Source organism: Enhydra lutris, unplaced genomic scaffold (assembly GCF_002288905.1).
Source record: "Enhydra lutris kenyoni isolate GAN:26980312 unplaced genomic scaffold, ASM228890v2 scaffoldscaffold23, whole genome shotgun sequence".
In the NCBI taxonomy this organism is placed as follows: domain Eukaryota; kingdom Metazoa; phylum Chordata; class Mammalia; order Carnivora; family Mustelidae; genus Enhydra; species Enhydra lutris.
Genome location: NW_019154107.1, coordinates 6,376,716 through 6,388,014, shown reverse-complemented (window position 1 = coordinate 6,388,014; position 11,299 = coordinate 6,376,716). Strand labels below are relative to the sequence as shown.

Sequence of the window (11,299 nt, the reverse complement as noted above, 5' to 3'; positions counted from 1 at the left end):
TGGGACTGTGTGGCTCTAGACAGTGGTTCTCAAACTTTAGCATGTGGCAGAGTGCCTCCAAAACCCAGAGATTTTATTGAAACACAGATTCCTGGTCTCCACTGCCTGAGTTTTCTGATTCAGTAGATCTGGGGTGGGGAGTAAGAATTTCTGACAAGTCCCCAGGGCTGCTGTTGCTACTCCTTTGGGGACCACACTTGGAGAACTGCCGCTGTAAGGCAAAGAAAATACTGAGATTAGATGAACAATATCATGCCCATATCACCCAGCATGGTGGAAAAGTCTCCTGAAAGTATTGCATGGTTTGTCTCTTTCAAGTTGAAGGACTTATTAGAGCTAACCTTGCAGCTTGAGGTGTTTTGTGTTTCCAGGAGGGCAGACAGGGCAGTCAGGAAAGGGTAGAAAGTGGGTCGGATGTTCCCTTTTCAGATGACCCAGTGTCACTGGAATTCTTGCAGTATTGGAGCTCTCCGTAAGCATAGGTAATAACGGTGTCGTCAAGTGACATCGTTCTCATTTAAAGTGCCAGGATCTGTAAATGTCAAACTGTAAATCTATGCTGCAGAATCCTTTTTTTTTTTTAAGGCTAGCTATCTTTGCTTATTTGAGGAGTAATAAAAATGAAGCCCCTTATATTAGTATACCCCATTCTAATTTACAAAGTGCTTTCACATGGTATTTATTTGGTCTCCCAAATTCCGTGAGGGAGGCAGGGCAGTATTTTTTTTTTTAAAGATTTTATTTATTTATTTGACAGACAGAGACCACAAGTAGGCAGAGAGGCAGGCAGAGAGAGAGAGAGAGAGTACGAAGCAGGCTCCCTGCTGAGCAGAGAGCCCTATGCGGGGCTTGATCCCAGGAGTCTGGGATCATGACCTGAGCCGAAGGCAGAGGCTTTAACCCACTGAGCCACCCAGGCGCCCCGGCAGGGCAGTATTTTTATTTCACCCTTTGGACTACTGGCTCTCCAAGTATGGTCCTTGGACCTGCAGCATTAGTGTCACCTCTGGGGAACTTGTTAGAAATGCAATCGCAGGCCCCACCCGAGACCTAGGGAATCAGGACTTGAGGGGCCAATAATTTGCATTTCTAACAAGCTCCCAGCTGATGCTGATGTTGCTGCTGCTGGTCCTGTACCACACTTGGATGAAACAACCGCTATATATTAAAACGAAAGATCTAGAAGCCCAGGGACTTAAGAGGACTCCTACCAAGGTGATTTTTCTGTACTACTACATTTGCTACATCCTGGCTCCTCCCCCATGTCCCCTGCAAATCCTCCCAATCCCCACAACTCTGCTTATGATTTTGAGGTCCTGACAATTACTCCAAATGGCAGTTTCCTCACCTGTGAAATGGAGATAATAATAGGATTGACTTCTTTGGGTTCCAATGAGGATAAAACAAAATCTGGGTAAAGATACTTAGCACTGCGCTGGTGCTTAATAAATTATAATAGTTACCATGAGTTTTATTAATGTTACCGGAAGTGTGATATTTCACTAGAACGAATAGATTTGTAAGTTCTTTCAGTGTGTTTCTTCAGAGTACCCCTCTTAAAATGGGACTATTCGTGGGTGATTTAGACATTAAGGCACATCTGGAATGTTTCTGTGACTGCCGTGAGCTCTTGGCTGAGAGCAGGGTGCTTAGGAAATGGAACTCACGACTGGTAAAAGGGGAGCAGAGGAATAAGAGACCAGTTAATGGAACAGTGCATCGAAAGGCAGACAACGGCAACAAGAGTTCATTGAGGAAACGCAGAAGCGGGGAGAGGGAGAGAAGTGTCTGAGGGAGGAAGCAACTGGGAGGGCAGTCAGAGGTGGGAGGCAGGTTGTAAGACAATCTAGCTCCTTCAAAATTCCTCCCAGGGCAGCCCAAGGGGTAGGTTCTGGGGCTGCACCAGGCCTGGGACGGGGTGGGGGAGGACGAGGGCTGTCAGTGCTCTTGTTGTAGTCAAGGGGATGAACACTCAGGTGCCCACAATAAATGCCCTGAGAGGCCTTCCGAGGCTAGTTGACAATTGAGGGCACAGGAAGTTGGGGCTCAAATGTTGATTTGTCTTCAGGGTGACTCCTATTCAGCAAAATTCTGATTATAGCACATCAAACACTCATGCCAGGGATGTGGTCCTTCTTTAGTGCAGGTCTGTTATGTTCTTCGTCGAGTAGCCCTGGACTCCTCAGGAAGCGGTTTTATCTTATCTGGGTAGTGCAGCGCGGGTTCCTCGCCCCGCGTGGACAGGGACCTTTGCAACTGAATTAAACAGAAGAAACAAAAGCAGCAAGTTCGGGCCCCGTGGGCACGGCCGGCCAGCCAATGAGGCCCGGCCGCTCCCCGGCGGAGTGGTACTATGATGACAGTAGCCAACCAGCGCGCTCCATGCAAATGAGGTACTGTATCCCGCACCCGCCGCTCTAGTGCCGTCTGGTTGTTATAGTGATAAACTGAGGCCTTGCCTTTTGGCTTTTTCGGAGAAGGAAACGGGTGGGGGGCTCGGGGGATTAACCTCTTCCCCCAGGGAAGACAGAAAGAAGGGGCGAAGCAGGGGGATGGGTGAAGAAGAGAAAAATACGTGACAAAGAAAACATTCTCTGCCTGGGAGGAGACTCAGAGAGGGTGTAGAGCTGGAGGGAGCATTCGCTGGCCATGCCAGTACTTACCACTGATGCTGAGTCAGAAACAGGTATCCCAAAATCCCTTTCCAATGAGCCTCCCTCAGAAACCATGGAGGAAATAGAGCACACATGCCCACAGCCTCGACTGGTAAGTAAAGACAAAGGATGCAAATGTTATGCTTGGCTACGGCACAAAAGAGTTCCTTATGCGCCTGCAGCCGGCGAGGAAAACGATGCTTGGAGGATTTTCATGTAAATGAGAATGGAGCTACTGCCTAATCCTTCTCAGCTGTTTATACTTAGCTTCTATACCGGGGCGCTGCTCTCAGCTTCTATACCGGGGCGCTGCTCTCAGCTTACAAAGCATTATTGTATTGGCTGGGTAGGAAACGGGCTGCTTGGGCTATGCTGTTTTTCTGCCTTGGGAGGAGGGGATGGCCTTTTCCCTTTTAGGTGTATTCTCGTCTGAAGGTAAAAATCTTACAGTGCGTTTTTAAAAATGGTATTCTCTTCGCAAATCTTGAGACGAGTCCGTTGTTAAGTTCTAAATTCTAACTGAGAAATGATTTGGTGCCCAACTCATTTTGGTGCCCAGTGCCAATTTTGGAAAAACGAAAACGATAAGGAAGCCAAACTTCCCCGTTCGTCTGAAAATTTCAAAATGAATAAGTAAAAGAGTCCCTCAGTGATGTATTCAGAAATAAGGCGCCTTTTAAATGAATCCGAACATTTCCCGACCGTGCGGGGACGGTTTGTCTTCAGGTAGTGGGAACCCAGGGGAAGCGACATTGACTACTTAGAAAGGGCTTGTATGCCTTTAATAACGAAAGTGTGGAGACGGGGCACTCAGAGCTTCCTTCCGTCTCAGTGACTGGTATCCCAAATTTGATCCGTTTCTCAGCCACTGGGCATGATTATTTAAGCAGGCGTGGAAGATGGTTCTCAACCACCTCAGCGTATATCATCAAGGAATCAAAAACACCAGATGGGGGGTGGGTTCTCTGTGGCCTGAAGTCTTGGGAAACTTGGGAGAGCCCTCCCTTTGCACCCTCAAGTCCAAGTGGCAGCTAGTTACAGCTATCCTTTTTGTAACAATTCCCGCAGTTAAGAGGTGCCATGTTTTGATTGGCTATGGAGTTTGACCCTGGGAAGAGGTTTTTTAAAGTATTTAGTGATGTAGCATTTTCTTTCAACTCCCTGAATGAGAGCTCAGATTCCAAGGCTGGCCCACCATGCAACTGCTGTTTCTTCATAAGCGTTACGAAGGTTCAAAGGCAGACTTAGAAGAACTTCCCAAAACATGAAAACAAATTTATATTAAAGTGCTGTGGGCTTTTCACTGTTTTTATTTTATAAAATATATTTTCTTCGGGCAGTTTAACATAAACTTCTCTCCAGCACCCAAGCCACTTACAGAATGGGGTGTGTGTGTGTGTGTGTGTGTGTGTGTGAGCGCGCGCGCACACACACACACATAATCTCTGGTGTTCAAATTTGCATCACATACCCTCCCAACAGGTAAAGGGCAGAGGAGAGAGAGGCAGCATCGGTTCCAGCTTGTGCATTTGTCTCTCCTACCCACCCCTTTTCCTTCCTTTTTCGCCATTTAACTATTCTGCCCCTTGGTTGCTTCTGTCCTGAGAGGGTCAGCCCGGGAAATCAAGAGAAGGAAGACCGTTGAAGTACTTTGCACTCTGACTTGTGACATCTCATCCTGGACATGACTCTAAAGAACCCTGAAAAGCTTGCAGTGTTACACCTCCAAGTCCCTGCTGTTCTAGAAATGAGAAAACTGAGGTTCAGAGCGGGTAAGCGACTTCCCCTAGAGTCACGTTGCTTCCAAGGGTTAGAGCTGCGGTTTGGACCAGGAGGTCTACACCCGCCAAGTGGAAGATCTTTCCCTGCAGCACACTCTGGAGTGGGGTACATTCCCTTCCCATCTTTTATGAAGGTCTAACTTAAAGTAGGAGTGTCTGTGTACAAAAGTCGAACTGTGAAAGCAATGGCTTCCATGTACCTTTGATGAAAACTTTACATGTTGTCCATCATTATCACGGTCTACTGAAATTTTGCTGCTTATATAGGGGCTGTAGCCAATTTATAAACCCTTACTCAATTTTTAGAATCACCTTTTCTCAGCCAACTTTATCACCGTAGGGGTATATTCTAAATTTAGTTGTACACTTCGGGACATGACTTTGCTTTGCTAATGATTTGACTTGAATAATGCACATGCTACCTACTTAATAAGAAAATTTGATGGAGAGAGTGACAAGTGAAAATCTTAAATAGCATTTCTCTTTATGGTTTTTAGTAGTTCCTGTTGATCTTTAGCTTTGCTAATACCTTCACATTTCAGATTGGATAAATTCTTTTTTTCTCCCAGCTCCCACCTATGTTGTTCAGAGTCACGCGTGGGTTACTGCGCTGTAGCCATTAGCCCGTGTGGCTGATGAGTTCCAAAGTTACTTAAAGTTCATGAGAGACTCAACAGATAGATCCCTTCCGAGGACAGGCTCCGTTTAGCACTTGTTATCAAAGTGGAATTCATATGGTTTAGAGGAAACAGGATTCAATGATAAAACGTTTTTTAAAAAAAAAAAGAGTAGCTGTTGGCAAAATGGATCTCATTGTATTCACTGCGGCACGCACTGGCTCCCCAGACTGTGACTTTACCTGGGGAGAGCAAAACGGAAACTTCTGGGTATATAAAGGGCCATTAAGCTTCACTGCAAGTATGGAATGTGAACTTATGTGCTGATTGTCATTGTCTAAGTACAAGTTTAAGTCTCAGCAGTTGTGTCAAATGCCCCTTTTGTGATGAACTGTGCTCTCTTTTAAGCTTGGCACTTGGAAAGGTGTGTACAGTGGCTCTGTCTCTACGTGCATTTGCCTATATATTTTCAGCTAAGGTTGTCTGTTGTGATCCTAACTTGCGTGTTGATCGAGTACCTACTACTCGCTGAGTCCTCAAATGGTTTGTGACCTGGGGATTCTAGAAGAGACTGACACATAAACAGACACTTTGTCTACGAGTTGATATGGACACCATGTGCTCAGAGGTGTGTTAGCAGGTGTAGTCAGGGCAGAAAGGAGTGTGCTGACCTCCTTGTGAGTCAAAGTTTGCTTGGGGGATGTGGATTGGAAACCTATCCATTCATCAGTGTATCTCTGGTCTCTGATATGGAGCCTGGCAAAGCCCTTTAAGGAATTGAAGCGGGAAGCGGGCATGCATAAATAAGCAGGGTTTGGAAGCAATCTATATTTTAGATCCTTGTAACTAGCAAATTGATAAGGACATTGAGGATGCGTTGCAATCATGTTCAAGGAGAAATTTTTCTGAAAGGACTACTTGTAGTTTTTCCACCTGCCTTATTTTTCATTGGAAAAAAAAATGTCAGAAAGGAGAGGAGTAAATAGAATTAAGTAACACTGATAAAGAAATTAGAAAAGAGGGCTCCTGGGTGGCTCAGCTGGTTAAGTGTCTGCCTTTGGCTCGGGTCATGATCTCCGTGTCCTGGGATTGGGCCCCACGTCAGGCTCCCTGCCCAGTGGGGAGTCTGCTTGTCCCTCTTCTCCTGCTTGTGCATGTGCTGTCTCTTGCTCTGCTCTCTCTCTCAAATAAATACAATCTTTTAAAAAATGAATTCGGGCTCCTGGGTGGCTCAGTGGGTCAAGCATCTTCATGATCCCAGAGTCCTGAGATCGGGCCTGACATCATGCTCCCTGCTTGGCAGAGAGCCTGCTTCTCCCTCTGCCTCTGCCTGCTGCTCTGTCTACTTGTGCACTCTCGCTCTCTCTCTCTCTCTCTCTCTCCCTGTCAAATAAATAAATAAAATCTTAAAAAATAAGAAAGAAATTAGAAAAGAAATGACAAAAAATTACCTAGGTTTTCTAATAAAGCTTTTATGTTAGGATGTAATCTAATACCCTTACTACTTTACCATGGTGTTCAGGTTTGCGATGTTTCTGAGACCTCTTCTTTCCATTGTTAAAGTACTTATTCTTGATCCTTGACTTGTTATCCCTTCTTTGCTCTTTACTTGCTTAAACATGATGCAAGGTGACTCCTAAGCTTGTCTGCCGAGAAGAGAAGCTGAGTGGTCATGGGCGGTATGAGGTAAGAGCACTCAGGAGACCCAGTTCCTGAGGGATGAGGGCACTCTGTGGGCAAGGACAGCATCCTCATACCTCCTCAACTCTCAGATTGTGCCTAGACAAATCCTCTGGGCCCAGCGGATGCCCCGTAAACCCTCTCTAACATGGCCCAGCCACCCTGGCAACCGTCTGCTTATGGATTTGGTTAATGACCTTGGTCAGATTCTTCTAGGAGCGCTGTGTGTTGTGGGAAGGAAGTTGTAATTCTAACTTGCAGTGGTCACTTCCGTGAAGATGGATGTACCACCGATCAACTGAGAAGGTCTTGGAAATAAAAAAAGTGCTCGTTCGATATGCCACGTTAGCAGGAGTTCATTCCAGGCTTTACTTCAAAATGGAGCAGAGCCAAGAGACTGCTGTTGTGCAGAAGGTGCATTATGTCAGTTGGGAGGTAGGACGCGTACCTGCTACTGCTCAGGGAGATGGCTGGATTTCCAGAGACGTCAGTGGCTTCCTTTACTAATATCACCATCTATATAACCACTCAGAGCAGCATGTAGTTTAAAAGGGAAATACTTAATGTACTGTGTTGGTGAAAAAAAACTGTGAGTTTCCTTGGGCATTGACTGGTCAACTGGAATTCTGCCCAAGGTTATTATTAGAGCTCTTCCTGTTGGTCTCGCTCCAAATGCAACTTCCATTTCTTGCAGATCAATACCAGTCAGGCGTATGGAGCATGGAATCAGCGAATTGGTTTCTTCCATTCTTTTAAGTTTGTTCTGTCACCATCCCTCCAGTCCCCCCACCCCACCCCAATTTGCCTGATGCTGAAGTCCTTACGGAGGAGAGAAATCTAAATCAGTAAAAAGATGGGGAGGTTCTTCGTTTCACTTTGGTGATTGCAGGTACAGCAACGAGAAGGGCGGCTGTCTCTTCATGCAGGCAGTGCGGAGGATTTAAAGCTTTCAGTGATGTGGGACTTTGGTACCTGAGAGAAAGCTCAGTCCCCTCTCAGCAGGACCCAGGTAGCCAGCTGGTTAGCGACTTGCATGTACAGCAATGCCCCAGGGGCTGTGGGGAGGAATGAAAGAAGTAATCCATCCTCCCTGCCCCAGAAAATCATTCCTATACAACAGAAGACAGTAGTTTGGTATGTGGAAACCTGCCAGGATTCTGGAAGCCCTGGTGAGAGGGGTTTTTTGTTGTTGTTCTTTGTTTGTTTTTGTAAATTTGACTTTTTTTTTTTGGTAAATTTGACTTTAATGTGTTGGACTTTACACAACTTTTAAACTATATCCATTGAGCTCAAGTACTTCCCAGCAGGAAAGATTCCAGTCATGTGACCCCCAGGTTGAGACAAATCCCTGTATTTGAAGAAAAGATGCAACTTGCTGATCCAAAAACAGTTTTGGACATGGAAGGGATCAGTCTGCTTCTGAGGGGATCTTAAGTCTCCTTTGTATGGGGTACACTCCAGGCTCTAGATCAGTGTTGTCCAGTAGAATACAATATAATTGACAATTTTCTAGTAGCCATGGTTTAATAAGTTTAAAGAGGTGAAATTTATTTTATTTTATTTTATTTTTTAAAGATTTAATTTATTTATTTGACAGACAAAGATCAGAAGTAGGCAGAGAGGCAGGCAGAGAGAGAGGAAGGGAAGCAGGCTCCCCACTGAGCAGAGAGCCCAATGCGGGGCTCCATTGCAGGACCCTGGGATCATGACCTGAGCTGAAGGCAGAGGCTTTAACCCACTGAGCCACCCAGGCGCCCCTAAATGAAATTAATTTTAATAATACATTTTCTTTAGCCTATGATATCCAAAATATTATCATTTCAACATTCACCAATATCAAAATAATGGACGAGGTATTTTTATTCTTTTCTTTATACCAAGTCTGAAATTAGAAGTGCATGTTGTACTTAAAACACATCTAAATTCTGACTAGCCAGTTTCAAGGGCTCAGTAGCCATAGATGGCTTTAGAGGGAGCTCAGACACCTGCACAGGCCTGTAGAGGATGAGCTCAGAGAAGCCACAACGACAAATACATTTTCTGTTGCCTGGCACACACATACACACATATATTTATTCATAGTGAAGAAACCATTTCACTTCATATTTTACACTCTTGATAGTCCCTTTGGGGTTTTGGTTAGGAGGCTAACCAAAGGAAGCTAATGAGAATTATATTAAATTTGAAGTTCTGGATGGGGAAGTGGAGAAAGAGAGAACAGGATGACTATGGGAGACACTAAGGAGATCAACACCCCAGGACTTGATAACTGAGTCTGAGGGTTGGCCAGTATCAAGGAAGACTCCATTTTCTGGCTTCCTCAAGTGGGCGCCAGCACTCAGGCATGAGTGTCAGGGGGCAGTAGTTTGTAAGAGTTCTGTTGGGGATGACATGGAGACTTCCACTTGGAGGTGTCTAGTCAGTGTTTGCTTTTGGAACTCAGGAGAGAGTTCTGAGACGGAGATCTGGGAGATGTCTGCATGGAGGAGATGGAAATGGAATTGAAGTAGTGAAATTGTTGGGAACATAATTGAGTCACAGTCTTTGGACTAAGAAAATGGTAATGGAAGTGGTTAGCTAGCAAGAGCGCCTCAGGATAATCCTACTGTAGGGAAATTCTAGAAGATAACTGACCCTGAGCCATGCTATCAGGTTCTTAGGCGAAAAATAGAAGAGCTGTAATTAAAGTTATTAGAAGTCTCCTTATATCTGCCTATCTCTACGTGAAATCTGGTTAAATTAATCTACTTGATCCCAGAATCTTTTTAGAATGGAACCCTGAGGAACACCATTTAAAGAGCCAGTAGAGGAAGGATCATGAAAAGAAGACAGGCCAACAGCAGGATAAGTTCTGTGGTGGGAATGTCCAGTAGAACCAAATGCAACAGAGAGATTAAATGAGATAATGAGGAAAAGTCTCCTTTGGATTTAGAAAGAAGAAGTCAATGGTGGATGTTTCAGAGATGTGACAGGAGCAGAGGCCAGAGGGCAATGAGTTGAGGAGGCCTTGGAAGGTGGGGAGGTAGAAGCTTGCCTGAGAGGGTAAACAGATAGAATGTGTAGGATCCAGGGCTGCCTGGGTGGCTCAGTGGGTTAAGCCTCTGCCTTCGGCTCGGGTCATGATCTCAGGGTCTTGGGATCAAGTCCCACATCAGGCTCTCTGCTGGGCAGGGAGCCTGCTTCCTCCTCTCTCTCTCTCTCTCTCCACTTGTGATCTCTCTCTGTCAAATAAATAAAATATTAAAAAAAAAAAAAAAGAATGTGTAGGATCCAAAGGTGAATAAATCAGGATTTAGGGTTGAGAGAGGCTCTTCTTTTTTTTCCTTCTATATATCCTCCTTTGGTTCCATTCTTCCTTCCATCCAGTGTGCTAAGGCTTTTGGTTGGCTCATTCTTGTAAGATGGTAGTAACTTGTACTTGAATATAAATGGCATAGAGGAAACAGGAGAAAGCGAAAGCGATAGGGGGAAAATGAGGAAGGGAACGAGCTTTGGGCTAAAGACGTTGGATTCCAGTGAAAGTGGAAGAATTGGCTTCAAGCAGGAAAAGAGACACTTCTTTCACTTGATGGTGAGGAAGCTGGCAAGGATGTTTTGGGTAAGAAGTTTTAAAGGGAGAGTGTATTGAATGTGGAAAGCCTCTCTCATCTGATAGCTTCAGTCTTCTCTGTGAAGGCAGCGGTGAAGTTAGTGGCTGGGTTCTGGGTGGGTGCCGAAGTATAAGTATGGGATAGCCTGAGAAGCTGGGTCCAACCCCAGGGTTTTCCTCTCCAGAAGCTTCCAGGCTAGACCTGGGGCTAGGGAAGGTGGGAAGGCTGAGTGGCTCCTGATGAGATGCCGTTCTGGTGAGAGGGAATGGCTCCATTCCTTTATGGCTCCTGGGGCTCCATACCAGCTCCCAAGATCAAGGCAGATCTAGATTGGGAGCTCCTGGGGAGACCTGGGCTGGCCCACAGCGGAACTGCTGGGGCCTGGCAAGACAAGTATGTTGCAACCTGGTCTTTGCTCGCTGGAGCCCACAGTCTCATTCGGACTTGAGTTTTGCTGTTGACTTACTGTGTGGGCTTAAGCCAATTGCTTCTCTCTGGACCTCCATTCTGTCACCTGCCACAGGCTGAAGAGATGATCTTTCCCAGCTCCAAGATGGTGACTGTAGCTTCCCCAGCCATGGAACATGCTCCAGCCCAGTGTGCCCTGTTTGATCTCCTGTTCTTTTCACAAGTCAGGGCCGCCCCACTCCTCCCCTGCTTTTGGTTTTCTCCATTTGGGGTAAAAAGAGGTTGAATGATCTATGGCAGGACACGTCGGCTAAATATGAATAACAAGCTCTGGAACCCCCTATTAATGTTGTACAAACCTGTTGTCTCCCACTTTATTCTTCAGCTGCTTCTTCAGAAAGGTTGAACGTGTTCTGAATCACATGCTGAACATTACAGTCATTGTTCAAAGAAACCTACGTTGAATCTGTTCTCAATGCGAACAATAACCCTCCTGACTGATTTCATAATACTCAAGTGCGAAATCCGGGGTTTTCTCTGAGGCCTGGCAGTGTGGCATTGGGTGCTGG

The 11,299-nt window shown here is 45.5% G+C and overlaps 1 protein-coding gene across 1 annotated transcript in view; it reads left to right on the top strand.

Moving 5' to 3' along the window:
• Positions 1-2,649: 2,649 nt before the first annotated feature.
• The window catches only part of LOC111150513 (phosphate cytidylyltransferase 1, choline, beta), a 93,731-nt gene continuing 85,081 nt past the window's right edge, over positions 2,650-11,299 (top strand). Inside the window, exon 1 of the mRNA XM_022508001.1 lies at positions 2,650-2,766. Coding sequence (XP_022363709.1) covers positions 2,650-2,766 — 117 coding nt within the window. The remainder of the gene's footprint in view (positions 2,767-11,299) is intronic.